Source organism: Gymnoscopelus braueri (assembly GCF_963280865.1).
Source record: "Gymnoscopelus braueri genome assembly, chromosome: 1".
NCBI lineage: Eukaryota > Metazoa > Chordata > Actinopteri > Myctophiformes > Myctophidae > Gymnoscopelus > Gymnoscopelus braueri.
This window is the reverse complement of record NC_137603.1, coordinates 30161082-30182745: the sequence shown is the minus strand read 5'-3', so window position 1 is coordinate 30182745 and position 21664 is coordinate 30161082. Positions and strand designations below refer to the sequence as shown.

Below are 21664 nucleotides of genomic sequence, written 5' to 3'. Positions count from 1 at the left end.
AGGAAGATGTTTACATGTGCACTTCATTAGATGTGAGTAAATAACGGTAAGAATCCAATACCATCTAGTGGCCAACTCCTCACAGCCTCATAGAGATGGTACTATAATGTTCTAATGGAATAGCACAGCCGGTAGCCAACTAACATAATATTCCCAGCCGTTCAAAGAACTCTAAGAATTATTTGTAATGTACATAATAATTAGATTTGAATTGTTCTACAATAGAGAAACAGATAGATCCCTTCCAACAAGTCTTTGCTGTGAATAATCAAGTAGAAACTTTGGGTGCTGCCAAGTCAGCCTGGGACAAAACTAACCTAAATCCTTTGCAAAGGGCGCCATCTGCTGGATAAAAATCAGTTTACAGCAGCAAGTCTGTAGTGTCTGACTGTCAGTATCCTTTGGCTTGCCATAAAAATATATTTAGGGCAGTGCTGAATTGAGAAGGGAAAGACCAGCAACCAAATGTTGATGAATTTTGTCTGGTGCTCCTAAGCTTCTTTGTGTGTTTTGGAAACTAAGCTCCATTGTTTGTCGTTGTGCTTATTGTTAGTCTTCCAGCCAATTTATATTGACAAGTGCTAGATACTTTTTTTAAAATAAAATCATTTTGTTTACTGGCCTTTTACTGTACAAATCTGATTCAAGTGGCAGGCAGACTGAGGCCTGATTATGTTTAGTTATATACAAACACTGTATTAAGAATAATGTACAAAATACACATTTATTTCATAAAATTCTTTATTCATAAACTTGATGCAAGTTTACAAATTACTGTACATTGTCAAAATCACCCTTGCAATGGAAAAAAACAAAACCAAAGCATGCCAACAGTGCATAACTTTAAAACCCGGCCACCGCAGAATGAAGCAAGATAAAGGAACCCAGATTCAGGCTAGTTCAGATCTCAGAGCCAAAATGATGTTTGTCGAGCACTGGGAGGTTTTGTTAATCAGACCACCTGTATTAATTAAAGAGAAGCTTTTATCCACTGCACTACTGAAAACAAGACTACATTGTATGGTCTTATACCTAGAGCCAGGTATAAGACGTTGACCTAAACTAGATCTGATGGCACAACAATCTGAACTGCTACAGTGTTGGGAGTCCTGGCATCTGTAAAGGTGACCCAGAAAGGATGAGTTATTCAAGTCCAAGTGTCTCTGATGTTGACACTTGGCTCATTAAATGCACCAAGGAGAACTGACCCCTGTGGCACAACGTAGGCAAACCATAATATTAACTAAATGAGCAAGAGGAAAAACTGTCTTGCTATAAACCCCACTCAACCTCTGCAAACCTGCCCACCATTTCAGCAACTTGGGAGAAACCACTTACCGATACACTGACATGCAGAAGACAGCAATATCAAACGGAAAGGGGGGGCTGTTTAGCAGTCCGAACACACCCTTAAAGAGCAAGCCAATTTGAGGGGATGAGACAACGGGCTTAAACCTGCCCCAAAACAATATCACTCCAAAACCTTCTGAATACAAGCTTATGAACTGTGAATGTATCAATTGTAAAGTTATTCAGAAAAGCAAAATAAAGCCTAAATGCCAAGAACAAAACACACTGCAAAGTCTACAGTGAAACAGAGGAGCTGGTTTATAACCCCTCACCATGCCCACTTCAAGACGGAAAGACATCTAAATCTTGCATCAAGATATTCTGCGCCAATCCCTTGCAAAGTCAAGTGTGCAGTATGTATTCCTGAGTTTGCTTCTCCAGAGAACAGAGGGAAGGGCTTGACGGAACGCAACCAAAATGAAAACAAAGAGTACGACACCAGTGGCACGACACCAAACATCCATGCTGATGATCCACGGTAATGTTGAGAGAGGGCTTGTTGTGAACGAGACTCGCTAAGTAGGATATTAAATGTCTCAGAAGAGTTAAAACGTGACCTGTGTTTGCAAGAGGAATGACCGATACCAGACAGATCCAGGACTTGGGACTCAAATTTACATTGCAACCTTTTTTTTGGCAAGTCTGTCTGTATTGTGAATGAGGTTAGTATTTTGTGATATTCCAAAACCAAAACGTAGCCCAGAAACTGAGGAATGCTTGGAATCAACTGCTTTCAATGCCATTTCTTCCCCTAGGACAACAGACATAAAACAATGTGAATACCCACATAACAAACACCCACAACAAATGTGTAACAGCACTGACTAGAATGCTTCACACGGTTTTCTGCCTATTATTCACATTATATTTACGACTCAGCATGCTAAAGGATATGGCAGCACTGAGAGTGGTTATGAAGACGGGGAGAGCTGGGTCCTTCCTGTGGTCAATTCAGATGTTATAAAAACCTGCAGAAATACACTAATAATAGAATGGACTTAAGTAGATTTTCTGAGTGAAGCCAGTAGTTATTTATAACCAATACTATTGAAACTGTGGCTGTATTAAAAAACTGCCATGAGGTCAAGGAGAAGACAGCAGGGAAAAAAAGGTCACTTATTCTCTAATATTGGAAAGGAAAGGATTAGCAGGACAGCCAGGATGTGAAGCGGGTGACAATTCAGTCCATCTAAACCTCCAGTATCCGTCTCGTCTCTGCATAGCCTTACTGAGGTTCATCACGTTTTGAGCGATTAGGTACAAATAAGCTGAAATCTCTGGAATGCCATAAACAGCTGTGTCTATGCAATTATTGTTACAGCCGTCATAATAAAGAGGTGCCATCAAAGAAAGAGGAATGATATAGTCATTGTTGCCAATAACAAATCTAAAGGATTAAAACTCAATAACAAAACAGAAAACAAACAGCAGTAGTCATTAAGCTTACATAAGAATATGGTTGACGGTTTTTTTTTTATACCTTTTTTTTTCTTCTTTTTTTTTAGTTTTTCTACTTCTGCAAGAGTATCCATGAAGCATTTTTTTTCCTTGTTCTATCAAGTCTTGAGAAGTTGCAGAATCCCCTGCTGTTAATAGTCAAGGGTATAATATAGTAACACAGTCTCTGCCCAGCCCAAGACCCAGACAAGGTTACATTAAAAACAATTAAATCCATTTGCAGAAATACAAATTTACAAGTTTACATGAGGTGTTAAAATCGACTACATTACAGTGTGATCGAATTCCAACATGCCCCTGGCTTGACCTGGTCATGTTGCAGAATGCTGCCATCTTAGCCATACTCTCTGAAGCTCTGTAGGGGAACGGCCTGGTCGGCGGCGATGGTTCTGGACAACAGTGTCCTCCACCTTGGGAGCTCAACAGTGTGTATCATACTTCATTGGGGATTGTTCCACCCAGGACACAGAAGTCTCTTTTAACTTCCATTCCATCTCAGGGCTTCAAGCTTTTTTCTTGAAAAAAAAAAACCAAACAGTTAAGGTGTTTTGAAAGCAAGCTAGCCTCAGGAGCGTGTTATTCCACAGGAGTGGAATCTTGGCATTTATACAGATATTTTATAAGCACAAATATTATAGAAGCCATCCAGGGAAAAGCGAGGCGGTGGCTCCGACCACCACCACCCTGCATTTAAATGTCCCACCCAGCCCACCACTGCAATCACAAGAGGGGTAACGTCGCTTGTCGTTCTTCAGTTCCAGTCTGTGGCTGGAGAGGCACTGTCCAGCAACCGAGCGTTAACGCCGTCGCAGCTGGGAAGCTTTGCCATGCCTCAGCCTTGGCCAAGGTCATAGGCAGTCATCTTGGCATGCCCAACGCAGATATCAAATCAAACAGAGGGGGTTTGATACATAGTCCACTGTTTCCTCAGGAGTATGGGATGAGGGTGCAAATGGAAGAAAAAAAAAAGTGTGAATGTAGGCGACAAAGGTGAAGAAGCAAAATATCTAGAGTAGGAGACAAGATCCCCTACTAGCCGGATGAAGTTGTGATCGGACACGTATGCGTGTGTGTGTGTGTGTGTGTGTGTGTGTGTGTGTGTGTGTGTGTGTGTGTGTGTGTGTGTGTGTGTGTGTGTGTGTGTGTGTGTGTGTGTGTGTGTGTGTGTGTGTGTGTGTGTGTGTGTGTGTGTGTGTGTGTGTGTGTATAAGTAACCGGGTGGTTGCAGAATGAGAGGAATTTGGTCAGGGGACCAAAACTTCAACTGAAAGTAACTCCACTGACTCCAGAAATAACAGGCGGGAGAAAAGAAAATGAGAAAGAAAATTGGTCACAAGAAGGAAAAAAAAAAAGGTGTTGATCCTACGACATGTGGTCCCAGTGCAGGAAAGGTGGCTGGTTCTCTCCTAGCCATCCTCTTTTGGTGGTGTGTACCAACCTGGGAGGACAAGCACAACAGAGTTAATACTACAAACTAAGGAATATGATGAATACACAATCCTAGAATGGCACTTCAAACATGCAGTACAAAGCCTGAATTATATATGTGTCGCGCACCGAAAATAGCCGCTCACGACACCCGCACACAAGTAAGTATAAATCCGGCGTAAGAATATCACCAAGACTGTGGCTCTGTGTCAATCTGCCTCTAATCAGGCAACTGCCACTGGCGTGCAACCGAGTATAAATGAGGCTTAGGAATATCACCAAGATTATGGCTTTGTGTCAGTCTGACTCTAATGAGGCAACTGCCTGATTATTAGTCGCTGTCCTTTGAAGGAAACGTTTAGTACGGCGGTACATGGAAACGAAACTGGTTGAGACAGGCTTCCAAGGCAGTATGTGTTGTTATGTAGTTTTATTAAATGAACTGATAGCTAATGATCATTGCAAGAATGTAATATTTGATATACGTCTAGTTTTTTCCCCATAAAAAAGGAATGGAGAAAACTACTACTACTTTACAATAGTCAAATACACTCCCAGAATTCAGAGTAAGTTTCCAGATTTAAAACCAAAGAATGACATTACATACTGCACATGTGACAAATGTTAAGTGATGTTATGTGTTACAGAATTGAAGAATAAAAGAAAGATACTGCCTTCCATATCGCTTGAAAGAAGGGATAGTTCACTTGGGACTTGGGATAGTTCATAGATTCCCTGCCTTCAAATGCTGCCTTTTAGACATATTTCAGCTCCCTAGTCTTACTCTAGTATTGATAATTGTTTCAAACATTGTGTTGAGAATTATAGCTTAACGTGACATTTCTGTGTATTTTACAGGTGACAAACTCATTCTTAATTCAGGAGGAAAGCACACTCGTGACAGGCTATGAAGGTTGTCATCCATGAAAGAAGTAATTGTTTTGTAACTGAGACCATCTTGAAAATGTTAATGCCTTCACAATTCAGATGTGCAAATATATTCCAGTGCCTGCACATGGAACAAAGAGACAAAGTGAGAAAGGAAGCCTCTCTGCAAGGATCTGTCCTAGCTCCAAATTATTCAAAGTTTTTGTGAATGAGCCCTGAGGATGGGAATAAAATATATTTCTGCTTGAATATTTGGGAATCTTATAATAATCAGTTTTTTTTGCATTTCTGTCAAGCCAATAAGTATTTTCGTATGCCTGATGAATAAAGATAAATTAATTTGTAAAATGTTTCTGCTATCTTGACAATGAGACTAAATTCAAATAGAGTGGAGGACGAGGCCGGCAGCAAATAATGTAGGGCTTTGTTTTATAGCACTGTTGCACCAGCAAAAAAGTAGGAGAACTGGCAATATAAGTAATTTTCTAACCCTATCTATAAAAAAGAACAATCTATCCATACGGTTTACAATTAACATAAAATGGGTAAAGTAGCCTTGAAATTGCATAGGGCTTTATGCAATATCCCAGACATTCAAAATATGGTCTGCAGGCTCTCTGTCCTCCTTCAATCTAGCTCTTCAATGAGCCGGAGGCAGTATACAGTATAAACTGTATATTTGATAGCCCATTTGTTTAATATAATTGGAATTTCTAAATGATAAATAAATAAATATAGTAACCTAAATAATAGATATAGTAACCTAAATAATAGTAATATATTGTATATTTTTTATGTCCACAATAAAATGCAGGCAATGGTAGGATAAAGTTGTGGAAGCTGTGCTTCTGTGCAAACAAAGAATATACATAATGCCTCTGTAGAAAGGTTACGAGAAAAGATGAACGTTGGGCTGCAACCAGTGGTGTAGTGGAGGGTATTATACACTGTTACATTGGCCATTACATATAGCTACTCACAGGTTCACAACTCACTTCTTATGTGTGCAACAATCAAGTTGAGTATTGTCAAATATACATTTTTCAATAGGCTACATACTGATTCTGAATATTTTTTGTTGCAGTTGTATACAATTATACCAGCTGTGTGTTCTCCCATGACTCTTCTGTCATCTAAAAACTCAAGCACACACACACATCGGGCAAGCAGCCTAGCAAGCAGTGGACTAATTTAACTTAAAAATACAGCGCTCAGTGACGCGTCTGCTCCGTCATGCCAATGAGCAAACTATCTCCACACTACTGCATAGTACCAGAGCGCCTACTGTCAGCTCACAATGTAATGACGACACATGAGCTTTTCTGGATGGCGAGAAGCGCTCATTTTTGTCGCGCGACACCAGAATTATTATTTGCACTCTCACAAATGCTCCCATTTATATTTTGAGGTGACGATTACGTTTTGGGAGCATATGCATCTACAATGTTTAAAATATCGAGCCCTGTAATGCCAAACTCTGGTGTAATTTCACTTTTGAGTCAAGCAGAGTCAGAATTTTGTAGCACACTACATTAATCTGAATATCTGCCAAGATGTGCAACCAAAGGTGTAAGCCAAAACAGACCATCCCATTCTAATCCTTATATGGCATCAAAAACAACTTGCCTTTTATTACAAGCCCATTCAAGGACTAATGAATGTGATATTCAGATTCCATTTACTTTAACCGCATAAACCCTATATACTTAGTTGACCGGGGTTCCAAAGAGCTCAATAATGTCTGCTTCTTTTTTCCCCTCAACACCCAAGAGCCGATGTACAGAAAGAACACGTCACACTGCGACACTTTCTGGGTTGTTGTAGATTTGCTATTTTTGCATATTGTTCGCCCCAGAATAGGGACATTAGGGTTCATGTTGGTTAAACTGTTAGCAAACCTTTTCAGACTCAAGAGTCAGGTCAATAACTACACTGTGTGCATGCAAATGCTGTCCATGTTTACTGCAGAAACAATATGAACTGCGCTATCACTGAGCCAGCAGTCATTTTCAAACACTTTGATGAACAGAAGGAGGGATTGGGTTTCAGTAAACAAGGTCAGCAATGTTCCCTGTATGAAACAGGAGACGATAACACTCACCGTTCTTTTCATGGATCTGGACCAGGGACTTGTAGGACTGCTGTGCTCTGGCAAGATTGTACTGGTTCTGCACAAAGAGATGAGACAGTCAACCTATGACAGTGAGCTACGTTAACAATGACAGATCTAAAAAGGTGGGAAAAAAAATTGTGCTCCAGTAACACATGCACTCGAGTCGTCTTGTTGCGATTGCCTGTGGAAACTAAATACATTTTAGACACAGGTACACAAACGTTAAGTTGACACATGTTTATTCATTTCGAGGGATGCAAAAATATATAAATCTGACTGATTCGGGTTAATTTGACAGCTTACCAACAACATATTCAACAACACAGAAAGAAAATATACATGTAGGAAATATTTACAAGAAAACAAGACCAGGCAAGAAAAAAACTGAATGCCCAAATGGAAATCATAACATCAGGGCTCCCAACATCAATTTCTTTCAGTGGCTGAGATAAGGCCAAACTGGGACAACAAGCTATCTTTCCAGGGTGGCTTATAAATACTATCTTAGATTGTTTGGGTCTGTTTCAAACTCTAACGAGAGCCACCAAAAGAACGATAAAGTCTAAGGAAAGTGACAGCACAGAGTGAACTGGAAGGATGCTGCCGCTGCATTAAGAGCTCAGCACTTCCCTGGCTATCCAAGACGCAACAGGCTGCTAAGCACAGCACCATGTTGCGTAAGTCGAGCCTCAAGCTTTAAGGACCATGTAGACAGAATTACATCAGGCCTGCTCTGAGAGGTCACTCTGGGCTGGATCTGTTCAAGCATTATGGCCACGGTCTGTGACATTGATTAGGCACTTGTTGGTGACCACGCTCAGGCAGACATTGGGAGAGCAGGCAATGCTCATCTGTTGTGCACACGCTACCCGTTTTTCATGGGATTTAGCCACGTTACTTACATTTGCTGTGGCTAGCAATGCTTTGAGATGTCTCAAAACATAGCTAGGCATAGGGAAAGCTAGATAATCACCTTTCTGGCTATACATAAGGCATAAAAAAAAACACTTGGCTTCCTTCACAGTGCCACCTTAAGGGAATCAACATTCAACACTAGTTATAACACATTTTCTTATTGAACAATCAGGCCCCATACAAGAGGCCAGTTTGCAGAGGTTAAAAGGGCTTTTCCACAATCATTCTGAGGCCGAATGAGGCCGCTGACATAAAGCTACACATTACCCTGTTTAGCCCTCAACTGGACCGATCAAGGTCATATCCGCTGGAAGCGGTCTGACGCCTCCAGAACAGCTGACTTTATCGAGCATACCCAATGAGTCACATAAGTTAGCCTATGTTAGGTGGACAAGTGCACAAACAAAATCACACAAAGAGGTGGTGAGTATAAGGCAGTGACAAATCTGAATCAAGCAACATGGTCTTGAAAATAAGTATAATGTTGAATTAAGTACGGATGTCCTTATCAAATCACCCAAAAGATGTCATGTCATGCTAGCGCTGTAACTCTATATCTATAATTAGACTTTTCAGATGGGTTATCAATCAATTGTGTTCCGGCTTGGATTAATGGAACTAACGGAGTGCTTTAAATTTCTATTTATCGGTATCACAATTAAAACACCCTTTTCAAGGTTTAAAATAGCTAGCATGACATTTGCTTTGAAGTTATAATTGTTTTTTAAATATTAATGCTAGGATATACTATGAATAAAACCTTGGTGTTTTGCCAATTATTTGGGGGCCCACTTGCAATATCCTCACAGCCCACCAGTGGACCCAGGAATACAGGTTGGGAATCGCTGACGACTCGCCCCTTAGACACCAAGCCGTGAAAAACGGAATACCTACATGATTAAACCCTCCCACTGGTATACTTCAGTCTTGTTGAACATGGTTATCAAACTGTGTCATCCAGGAGTGAGCATTGTTTACAACTGCTATGTGTCAAACCACGTGCAAATGCCACTGGAACAGATCCTTAGCGTTCTCAGAATCGTTCAGCCGCCACAAAAATACCCTAAATCAAGCAATATGACCATGGCCTGTGTCACTCATTCTGTTAAGTGGGTTAAAGTTACCACATGACATTGTTTTACTTTCATTTTACTCCTTAACAGTTTGCCCGGCTTACCTTATTGGCTCCAAACTGCACTCTGGCTTTTCCTTTGACTAAAGTGGCATTGATCTGCATGATAACAGACTCTATGGAATAGGCACTGCTCCAGCCCTGCAATGTAGAGTCAAAATAGTGCCAATAAACACAAAGTTGTAAAATAGACAAATTCATAGCAACATATAGCATTTGCTGCCATTACATTTAACCACTTAAGCCCTCTTCAAAAATGTTCAAAAATAGTCGATCCGCAAGCTCATCACCAAGCGTTATGAGCATATACTGGTGGATCATTTCAACATTCCTTACAATTCTATGTATTCAATTTATGGTTAAGTGTAAAAAATCAAACATCTATATACCTGCTTGGTGAGAAGCTCCATGCACAGGGCACCTCCTCCAAGAACATAACTTGAACAAGAAGAAAAGTCAAAATAAGAACATGAGCTACACGTGATGAAACAGAAGGGGGTTATTATCAAATCACAATGAAATTCCAAAAACATTGATGGCCTATTTTGTCATCTCTTTATTGCTTCCTCGGGGGCATCTACCGGGCGTGTCCTCAGACGCAGCCACCTGCAGACTGCAGACAAACACCCAGATTAAAACTGCAGTCGAAATGGGAAACAATCATGTGGAATGAACTCACCCTCCAGAAAGCACAGGTGAAACTACCCGCACGAATGGTGGATCAAAGGGAAAGTTATCCTATGAAGAAAATAAATCAGAAGATTGCAGATTAGATTACATTTCCCAATACTTATATCGACTCGCAACATCGGGCAAAAGACTCGATCAGAGGAAAATAATCTCTGTACTCACTTTATATGAGAAGTTTAGCAGAATGTAATCCATTCCCTCTTTTTCCTTAAGGACTTGCAGGTCACTGTGTAAAGGGCTGTCTGGATCCACCCTGTTGAATTGTACAATTGTGTAATCAGTGAATTCATAATATCAGTATGTGAAACTAAACAGTTTAAATCTAAAACTAAATAAAAATCCGGAGGCTACTTACGTCCTCAGCTTGACGTGCCATTCATAAAGGCTGTCATTGACAAGCTCCACAGAATAGATGCCTATTAAAAGAGACAAGGTGGTTTGGCGTCATTGAAAGAATCCTGAACACAATAATTAAAATGTTGCCAGTCTTTCCATTTACTTGAAGATCAAATAATTTGATTGCACTGCAAATTAATGAGCCCACACTTCAATTCAATTAGATAAGACTGCAATGAGATAAGACTACAATTCAAATGATTAATTTCCCACGATATAATAGACAGATGATTACCGCACCCATCACATCGTTTCTATCATTTCTGGGAGAAAATAAAGAGAGATCCCACACCTAGATAACATTACCCATTTAGTGTCAAGAAATTGCCTGTTCATTTTCATCAAATCATAATGCATGTATATTAATCAGATCACATCTATTTATTCGGGAGGAAATCAACATGCCTCTATCCATTTCTAATGCAGAGCTAGGTCAAATAGTGTTTACACACAATCCTTTATATCACATGAAAGTTATTAGTACTGTGAAGTACTAATAACTAATAACTTTCTGGAACATACATTATCAACCATGACATTATGACATATCTGGTACACTAACAAGATTATAATACACATAAAATAATTATTAGCAGATAGTAATACACATTAGTTAAAAGGGCATGTCAGCTAAATAGCTCTATATTCTGATAGTAATCATTGCTTTATCAGAGCGTTTGTTCAATAACAGGGGTCTCTCTGGCTCTATAGTAAACAGAAAATACATTTTCAGGTAGGGATACCAATTTCATCCAATCAGGAAAGAGAACTCATACAGGATACAAGATAAACATGTGAAATTGGAATTGTTGACACAAAGAAATTGCAGGGGGGAAAGAGAAAAAAATTACAATTTGAATAATATCAAATTGAAGCAGATAAATGGTTCCCTTTCCTTATTGGCTGAAATTGGTGACCCACCATGTATTTTCTGTTTATTATAACAATGATGACCATCAGAATATAGAGCTTTAACTTTTTAACAAAACAAGTTTTATTTTAACCCATTAAGACCAGGAAAGCATGTGTCATTTTTGCGTTGGCTATTCAAAAACAGCGGATCTACAAGCTCACAGTGTGCGCTGCAAGCTTGTACATCTGCTATCTTTTCGAAACATCTTGAAAGTGTGAGAACTACTGATTTAGAAGGCATGTGTGCATACCCGTCTTGTAACTCTGGGACCTGTAGATCTCTCTAAGCTCCTTCATCAGTCGGTCAGAGGCTTGCACTGAACCAGACACGGCCCCCTACAAAATAAATAAGACACCAAGGCACAGCACGTGCTTAATAACCTGTCAATAATACGAAGCATCAAATGCAAACATGTTAAGACTTTGACATTTATATCTCCCACTCTGTGAAAATGCTCTCACAAGTCCCCCCCCCATGCTTTGGGAGTGCATGGGAAGTCTGCGCCACTGGGTTGACCTATAATTATTTATTTATTTTAGCAATTCAGACCCCAAATAAACTCAGACAGCTGAACATCTAAACAAGAGGGAAGAAGAAGGCTGGACTGGGGAAGTCCCCCTGAACAACCAATTGTTTGCACAAGAATGCTGCATCAATGGGCAGAATCTCAGGGAACCTGAAAGGAAGGATGCTGTAGGCATATATAGAAGCACATCGAGAAACAGGACCTCCAATGTCAAGCAAATTTAGCCCAAAACTATTATTTATTTGTATTTAAGTCAGCATTTCATCAAATCATTCTCACAATTTCATTACAGTTATTTTATGAGTATGAAACAGGGTTGATCATCATTTGATGGTGTTATTTCAAATAACACCACTGTATAAAACTGAAGACAAAGGCTGGTGTTAACAGTTAAATAGTAAGCTGATCATGCACAATTTCTATTTAACTGTCTCAAAAGGGCATGCAGAGAATTTACCAATACACTGAGATTATGACCTACATCAACTGTAACATTATCAACCGCATGCAGTCCCAACCCCCAAAAATGTATGAAAGGTCACCTTACCGAATGAGCACTTACGTTCAAGTGGTCCTGCCTCTGGTTCTTACGGATCTTCTCCAGGATTGCCAGGTTCTCCTTTTCAATGCCATCATCCTCTGACTTCTTCCCATCCACTGGCTCCTCCTCTTTCATTTCATAGTGGTCCAGGTCTTCTATGTCCTGTGGGGTTAAATTGGCATTTATCTCTCACACTTATGAAGCGGTCAGAAAGAGCTTAAATTCTCAGGTCACCCACATAAAAAGTCAACTATAAGGCGTGCAAAAGGTTCAGGTAGGGCTGAGGCTGCGCAATATTTTGCATCTCCATATAGAAATGTTGAATATATTCCATCTAATTTTTAAGGTATCTTTCAATAATGTAAGAGAATAATTTCTTCTTTATGCTCTGTTACCGAGTATATTCCTGTAGTCAGACACAAAATATCCAGGTACATTGTTGAATTGAATAATCAGTTATGTCCAGACAAATCTAGACAACATGGATACATTGACATTCAATAAATAATTGGTTCTCAGAGTAAGGTCTGGGAACGCCCAGGGGTCATTGAGGGGGTTCCCAGCCAAATTAGTTAATATATCAAAATCAGTTTAGCCTACAAGTTCACAACAGGCGATGCGACGTGTTGTGAGCTTGTAGGTTAGCTATTTTCCAAAATAACTTGAAAGAAAAGGGGAACATGTAAGAATAGCTTTGAAACATTTTAACAACACAAATCTTGTGTTGGCACAAATGTGTTCAGATGGGGGTGCGCCAATCATTGCTTCTCAAAGTGGGGACTGCCAGGTAGGGCTGGCACGATCATGAAATTTTTGTTGACGGTTTACTGTCATACAATTAATTGTGATTAATGATTTAATTATTTTTGTCATTGAACAATGAAACGTAGAAATAAAAACTACATTTCCTTTTAGGCTTCGTAAACAAAAAATGCACAAGGCCATATAGTTAATACTAATTTAATACTTTTAAAATAAATACAAAACAGGGAAAATAGGCGATCTACAAGCTCAACACTTGTAGATCGCATTGTCTTATTTTGCCATTTTAAAACTTGCAAAAAGGGTTCCAGGGGATCCTCAGCAAAATGAGGATCAGTTTAACCACTTGAACCCTAGTATCCCTATTCTGTCAGCAACATTTGGCAAAAATAGGAGCGCAAAAAGTTCAAGTGTCGTTAAGCAATGTGTTGTGACTCCTGTGAGCTTTTAGATTGGCTATTTTGAGCCATGTTATTTGGTGTAGAGGTAAAAAAGGAGGGGGGCAAGTATATACCCTTGGGGGACTCCAGTCAATGACGTACAGGGTTTAAAGTGGTTCAACCAGGGGCCGGCAAAGACGTTTGGCCATCAGCCAAGTTTTTTGTAAGCCATTAGATGGCGGGCCAGAAGACAATCGATGGCTAATTTAGGAACTAGAACATGGGACAGACCACTTTGTATACAACAACAACAACTATATTGCTATAAATGTTCATACATAAAGATGTGTGTGGTATAACTGCATACTGATAGAACTATGTGTGTAATCAAATATAACAGGTGCTGACAGAAATGCTTATGTAATGATTTTGTGCAGGCCCCATCCTTAAATGTCCAATAGTGTTCACATTGCCCATAATTGTTACACGTGGTCAAACCCTACACTTCTTATATTCCAAGCTTTACTTTTTTTTTCACCGTACTCTAATTCTTACATATTATTTCATCTCTTATCTGCTGTCTTCTATATGAGCGCAATGCACCAAGACAAATTCCTTTATATGTGAACATTGTGATTCAGAATTAGTCTGTTCTTATCACATCATAGGTTTACAGAAGTGAGTGAGTGACAGTTCATTAGATTCTTATATAAACATGAATAAACAAACCAGATATTTTTTATAAACCAGTGATTGTTATTTTTACTGGGACCCAAGTTATGCTGTGACCTTAAAATCAGGACCCATTATTTTAACCACTTAAGCCCTAGATAGCATACGTTTTTGCACTACAAATAGCGAACATAGCCGATCTACAAGCTCACACCACATCACATGTAGATCTGCTATTTTTGAAACATCCTTCCTCCACCCCATCACCACCCTTCTCAGTCTCTCTTTAGGTTACTCATATAGGGGGGTCTCCTACATCTATGGAGTGACCACCACCAGGCCTCCCAAGCAAAATAATTCAGAGACAACCCCCATCACACTGACTCCACATCCAGTTACCCAACCAACACCAGATCCTGCACCAAACATAAGGATCCACTTCACAGCTAGTTCTGAGACTGTACTACCAAATCAAATTCTACTTGACCCACTTCTGGGTTCCGACACTTTGCTAGACAAACTGTTCTAAGCCACATACCACAGCATCATGCAACTACAAAATGCTCTATGCAATTGTGATCATCACTGAGCCGAAAACACAACACAATGAGAACAAAAGATCATATTATTTGCCTGTGGCATATTTTATCGATATTGTGATAGGAGACTACATATCTTCTTGGATTTTGGATATCATAATATTGAGATATGGCATAAGTGCTGTCTCTTCTGTTTTTTTAATACTTTAAAACATTTTTTTCTTTTTAAATATCAGATCTACAAGCAGAGATATTTGATTTGGTCCATATCGCCCAGGCCTAAAATAGCAGTTAAGATGTTAACTCTGGAAGCACATGAACCTGTGCTAGTCTTGAGATGGAAACCTGCCAGTCATCTCTGATGTGCCTCTCCAACACTGTCTTGTACTTTTTACCAATAAACAAAGATACACAGATGGTAATGGACTACCATTTGTCCTTAATAGAAACTGCAATAGAAAATATTGTGTACATACCTCTCCCATCTCTTCCTCCTCCTCTTCCTCAGATGTGACCTCATCAGTGGTCCCATGCTAAAAAACATAATGGAGAACACAATGAGGTAAGTTGACTAGTGGTTTAACCACTCTTTTTCAAATCTACACCATATCTCTTCGCCAATAATAGCAGACCTACAAGATACAAGTCGTAGCGCGACGTGTTGAGAGCTTGTAGATCTGCTACTTTTTGGCGAATGTTCCCCACAGAATAGGGATACTGGGGTTCAAGTGGTTAAAAGCAGACATGCCAAGTTGACAAGACAATTTGTCAGAGGAGAGCACCTTTCGCTGACCCTAAACCACAGGAAGAGGCTATTGATCTGTGGAAGGCTTAGAGCACATCATTACGGGTCTTCTGTAAGCTACCATCTCAGCACTGAGCGAGCATAAGTGGTCTGCAAGTGCAGAAAACCCTGCTACGGATGTTCCTCCCACATCGCTAGAAAGTGTGTCACCCAAAATCAAACACAGGCCTGTGCTGTTGCTGTGCTAAGCCACAGGAAAAGTACTTGGCAAGAGCACTTTCAGGCAGACTTGCCTTTCGGTCTTGTGCTACGGGGCCTGCAGGCAGGGGCTGGTCCAGCATCTCCACATCAGGGTGCTGGGGAAGGTTGTACAGCCGACAAAGGTCACAGATGAGCTTCTTCAGCTGCTGCAAAAGCTGAAAAACAGAGGCAACAGCGGGTCAGGGTGACAGAGAGGGTAAAAAAACAAAGGAGCACAGCAGTGGACACATGATAGACATATACACGGTCACAGGAGATAGACAATGAAAGTTTAGCTTTTGTCGAGTGCAGTGTGGGTGTCATTTTATGTTAGCATAACACAAGAACGGAGGTTACAATTGATCTGCACTCTAAATGTGTTCTGTTATCTGCCTACTGGTGACAAGAATATTTTGACATAGCCTACCAGTTATTTTATGAAGCCGAAATGGGAACCATTTGTATCACCAGTCAACTAAAAATTGCAGCGCAGGATACTGGTGAACAATTGTACATTAATTAAACACTTAAAAACTTCACAGAAAATAGTCGATCTACAAGATCACAATGTGTCGCACTCCCACATTGTGAGCATGTAGATCTGCAATTTTTTGCTGAATATTCGCTATTTGGACATGCCTAGAAAGGGGATCCTAGGATTTGTGGGGAATCACACTGAAGTAAGCTGCTAAGCATAGAATGTAAACCAGACATGCACTTACTGGAATACAAAGGAACAAATGCTCATACATTTTAAAAAGGTGCTATAAGTGATATTTTTGGGTTTAAACTAAATGTATATTGTTAAAACGTTAGGTAGGGTAAGTGATTCTTTGGTTAAAATAAGTGTTAAATAGCTCTATATTCTGATAGTACTCATTGCTCTAGAGTGTTTGTTCAGTAACAGGAGTCTCCATGTCTCTCCAGCTCTTTATTAAACAGAAAATGCATTTCAGGTCGGGATACCAATGTTTTATCCAATCAGGGGAGAGAACTCGGATGACACAGATTAAACAAAATTGGAACACAATAAAAATGAAGCTGATAAATGGGTACTCTCTCCTGATTGGCTGAAATTTTGCAATCTGAAACTGTTTTGTTTTTTTAAAGAGGTGGAGAGATGAGGAGACTCCTGTTACTGAACCAACACTATATCGCAATGATTACTATCAGAATAGTGCTTTAACCTTTTTTTGTTTCAACCAAAAAATATCACTTACCACATACCTCTTAAGCTCTATATTCTGATAGTAATCATTTTTATAGAGCGTTTGTTCAGTAACAGGGGTCACTCCGTCTCTCAAGCCCTTTAGAAAATTTAGAAATTACATTTTCAGGTGGATTACAAATCCACCAATCAGGGAGAGAGAAGCCCACAAAGATCATTTAGCAGCTTGTGTTCTACATTTTGTCTGCAAATGTATTAGTTTGTTTCATCACTTCCAATTTCACTTGTTTATCCTGTACGAGTTCTCTCTCCAGATGAAATCAAATTGGTATCCTGAACTGAAAATGTATTTCTATTTAATGAAGAGCTGGAGAGACAGGGAGACCCCCGTTACTGAAGAAACCAGCTATATCAATTATTACTATCAGAATACAGAGCTATTTAACACATGCATATACACATACATACATACATATATACACACAAATATATATTTTAAAAAAAACACCTTTAAGACCAAATACTAACTGAATATTCACGATGTACAAGCTGGTGGGCTACTACTAGTATTGCTAGCTGGTATTACTCTCTTCAAATTTGGTGCAACACAAACATACCTCAGGTCTGCACAAGAGCAAGACACTTTGGCAAAGAAAGATGGTATCTGTGCAGAGGAATGCAAAGTCTGCCTCTGTGTAACTGGCAGCATCTACTACTGAAAGCAGTATTGGTGCAAAGGTGCAAAGAAACACAACTCCAGCACTAAAAAAAATGACAACACTTCCATAAAAAGCATATCTCGTGGCCTATAAACAAGAGCATGTGCCACGTGGCATGAAGAAGTAGGCTATCTAAGCTGAAGGATGCCACCACGTAAGTTTATACAAGGAACTGCTTGTCACCGATATTCTTGACTTCAAATGTCAACCGTGTTCACATGACAGGGCCCTTTGGCCTAATGAAAAGCCACCCCTATGAGCCTAGTCGGCCCTGCCAAATGGACCCCTCCCCTCCAGTTGCCTGACAGCCAGTAGTACGGCTTTGTCAGACGACCTCTGCATTCACGTCAACACCGAAAGCTGTCTAATGTTTGAACGATATGATAGCCAACAGCAAATCCCCCAGCTGCAACAATTCACATGGCTAAAAAGCTACAAGGAACCTGTTCAGTGGCAGTGAGCACTTCATCTCCAGCTACATGAACATGGCTTTATGCTGGAGCAATGAGCACTTTCTAAAACACCACCATGCTGACCACTTTAAACCTGGCATCCCTATTTTGGTCATGTCATTGTAGGTGAACTTTTTAAATTGTCAAAAAAATAACGAAAATAGCTGATGCATTTTGAGCTTTTTTCAGACATATTTTAAAGTATAAAATAGGCAACAAATACATAGGAAATGTATTGCAATTATGCATAACTGTTGCAAATACCCCCAAAATAGCAATGATTACTATCAGAATAGTGCTTTAACCTTTTAACAAATTTTTTTTTTGTTTCAACCAAAAAATATCACTTACCATACCTTTTAATCTCTATATTCTGAGAGTAATCATTTTTACAGAGCGTTTGTTCAGTAACAGGGGTAACTCTCAAGCCCTTTAGTAAACAGAAATTACATTTTCAGGTGGATTACAAATGTCATCCAATCAGGAGCCCACAAAGATCATTTAGCAGCTTGTGTTCTACATTTGGTGGAAATGTATTGCAATTCTGCATAACTGTTGCAAATACCCCCAAAATATTGACGCACAGAGAGTTGAAAACAAACATATTTTCATTGATTGCGTTCCCCAACAGTTAAATCAAAGGCTATAATTGAAAAGAGGAGCCAAAAGATGAATTAGCACTGACTACAATTATCTGTCTGTTTTTGAAGCCCAGCATGCTGTCACCCCCCCGCTGAGAAACAACCTGGGCAATAATTCTTTAACCTGCCAACTCTCATCAAATAAGCCCTAATCTCTCAGTTCTCTACTCATCTATTTCTGTCCTTCCATTCATCAACACTGCAGTTTTGCTGAAAGGGAAAATCTAATTTGCTTTAGCATGCTAGATAAAACTAGCACTAAAGAATTTTTAAAAAGAAAACTTGTTGGGCATGAAAAGATTTGCTGTCTAATCTGGTCACTAACCAGTAACCACTGCCTCATTGTTGTTATGAAATTGTTCAAGTTCATTCCTGACTTGGGCTGTGAGAACATATACATGTCATTCCTGAGAACATCTGGCATCCCTAAATGCATTAAAAGCTTAATTCTGCTCATTGTAAATGCTGCCATGACAATGTCACTGCAAATTCAACGGGTGTCCAAATGGCAAGGATATAGAATGGTGTATGTGTATGCAATGCAAGACACCTACCAGTGTATTGCCTCGTCTCACATCTTCCAAACGCTCCAGAACTTGTGCAAGGCTCGGGTCATCAGAGTCCACAAACCATATGGGAGGTGTAGAAGGGTAGGATTCCTAAAGGAGGAAAGATTGAGGAAAACAAACGCATACAGTTCAGATCATCATTAGGGTTAGGATCCTTTAGGATTTTAACGATTCCCTTCTTAAAGTTCCCATAATTCCTTAGTGGTTCCCTTTCACAATTCCTATAGGAGGTTCCAAACGGACTGTAACTCTGAGAGTGTACAAATGGAACCAAATGGACCCTGCACACTCTCAGAGTTATAATTGTTATAGTCATACCACTGGTATTGTAATTGTATAGCAGAGGTTAACTTAAGTCCACATACCAGCTCTGACAGTGCAATTAATAACCGGTTCCGGAAACGATACCAAATGTGACGGAACAGATTCCGGTTCCTCAATGTTGGATCGGGTCCCTCCGATTGCGGATTCCAACCCTAATCATCATCACGTCGCTGACATTAACATACTGCGTGTGTGTGTCTCTCTCTCTTGCAGTGAGTGAGTGAGTGAGTAAGACCTCATTGTGGTGAGGATAGAAAATAACGTCACCAGCCGCATTTTGACTGTGGCCTTTAGGGGGTGTTTTCAAGGTGTGACGACTTTAAGAAATAGATCCTCTTACTGCGTAGGTAAAACAAACTACGCAAAGCAAAAGGAAGCCTGCCCACAGTTTCATCATCACCACATCACGAAATGCTATCCTGGGCTAGCCTAGCATAACGGCTAAAATGCTAGCTAACTTTAGCAACACAGTAAAAAAAAAAAAAAAAAAAAAAAAGGGAAAAAAGAAATGCAGTGTTGTTGATGTATCCATTTTGTACTCTTGAGAGTGTACAAATGGAACCAAGTGGACCATCCACGGGGTCCATTTAGTTCCATTTATACACTCTAAGGCAGTGGTTCTCAAAGTGGGGTCCGGGGACCCCCATTGGTTCTTGGGGGAGGGGGGTTCCAGGGGGTCCCCAGCCAAATTGATAGTTAGAAACCAAATTGATCCCCTTATGTGTCTAACTCCGAGAGTGTACAAATGAAACCAAATGGACCCGTTTGTACATTCTCAGAGTTAAATTAACACTGATAACACTAACGATGATTGGGGGGTCCCGGGGATCAAAATGGTATCAAAAAGGGGGTCCGTGGCCTGATGCATATCAAACTGGGGGGGGGGGGTCTTTGAAATTAAAATGGTTGAGAAACACTGCTCTAGGAGTTAAATTAACAATAAACAAGGCCGGATTGGTCATATAACCCCCCCCCCCCCCCCCCCCCCCCATACACACACACTCATATTATTAACTCGGTCTTTTTACCGTTATATTGCAGTGGATGATCAACAGCTTCTCTCCGGTCACGTTGAACTGGCAGCTCAGCTCGTCCGGCTTCCAGTCTATGATCCTGAATCGCTCGTGGTTCGTGTCGAAGATGGATTCCAGAAACTTCAGCTCGGCCTTCAGCCCCGACACCGACATCTTCCACGCATCTCCGGCCGGCCGGAGGGCCGCTTCTGCTGGGGAGGGGACTGGAGGGGGGAGTGGGGGTGGAGGGGGGCCGAGTCGGGGACTTAGCTTAGCTCGTTAGCCAGCTGCTGCTAGTGCTATCAGTTTTTAACAGCCCCAAACAACAGCCGCGGTTCCAGTCCCACAACGCAGAAAGATGGACGAGGCGGTGGGTACGTGTCGTAAAACACGGGGAGGGTTTGTATTAAAACTGCCACCGGACTGTTAAAAGTCGGGGACAAAACAACACACAGTCTAGTAAATAACGTCTAGAGCGAGATTAGCTCGCGATGTGGTTAGCTAGCTAACGTTAGCCTGGTTAGCTTTAGCTCGTAATTATCATTCGGGTTACAGCTCGAGCTAAGATGCTAGCTCGGCTAGCCTAGCACAGAGTCCCGTTGTTGTTGTTCTTTCCGTCTATTGTTGTTTGTGCGGCCGTCGTGTTCCAATAACATGTCCGCTGGCCCCGCGGTGCGCCGTGCCCACGGTCCCACTGGACGGCTCCTCGCTGGCTTCGCCCGCTAAAAACCTCGAATTCACAAGTTATTGCGTCTGTGTGTTCTTTGCTGTGTCGTTGTTCCAGTTCGTCCCGGTTGCTGCGCTGCTGTCTGTGTGTGTGTGTGAGTGAGAGTCTTGTTGTGGGGTTTAAAGATGGCGTCCCATAGCATTCTCTCTCTACCCGCTCTGCTCCGCTCCTTCCCGCAGAATCCCAGCATGCAGCGCGGCATAGGCGGGGGAGTGAAAATAAAACGGAACAAGCACTTTGAGTCGAACAGTATGTACGTAGTACACTACTGTAGGCCTATGTGATAAGTAGCTCTATGAACAGTGTACGTAGTACACTACTGTAGGGCAGGCCTATGTGATAAGTAGCTCTATGAACAGTATG

At 40.6% G+C, this 21664-nt stretch overlaps 1 protein-coding gene across 2 annotated transcripts; it reads right to left on the bottom strand.

Annotated features, from left to right (window-relative positions):
* Positions 1 to 723: 723 nt before the first annotated feature.
* On the bottom strand, positions 724 to 21466 carry ube2q1 (ubiquitin-conjugating enzyme E2Q family member 1). Of its 2 annotated transcripts, none has more exons than XM_080437732.1 (13): positions 20590 to 21466; positions 19223 to 19327; positions 15742 to 15864; positions 15180 to 15236; positions 12357 to 12512; positions 11534 to 11618; positions 10330 to 10390; positions 10137 to 10227; positions 9964 to 10022; positions 9674 to 9722; positions 9330 to 9425; positions 7226 to 7292; positions 724 to 4246 (listed from the first exon to the last, which is right to left on the bottom strand). In XM_080437732.1, exons 1-13 carry the CDS (start codon positions 20746 to 20748, stop codon positions 4215 to 4217), a joined length of 1140 nt encoding a protein of 379 aa, XP_080293858.1. In that variant the 5' UTR covers positions 20749 to 21466; the 3' UTR covers positions 724 to 4214. The 2 variants fall into 2 exon arrangements, with proteins under 2 accessions (XP_080293858.1, XP_080293859.1); XM_080437733.1 differs by having other exon boundaries at positions 12372 to 12512.
* Between the last annotated feature and the right edge of the window lie 198 nt (positions 21467 to 21664).

Excerpts from the sequence above, each read along its gene's own strand:
- ube2q1 (XM_080437732.1), bottom strand. The coding sequence starts at position 20,748 with ATGTCGGTGTCGGGGCTGAAGGCCGAGCTGAAGTTTCTGGAATCCATC. Across the intron at positions 15,237-15,741 it reads CCGTAGCACAAGACCGAAAG|CATGGGACCACTGATGAGGT; the intron begins GCAAGTCTGCCT and ends TATGTTTTTTAG. Across the intron at positions 11,619-12,356 it reads TGAACGTAAGTGCTCATTCG|GGGGCCGTGTCTGGTTCAGT; the intron begins GTAAGGTGACCT and ends TTTATTTTGTAG.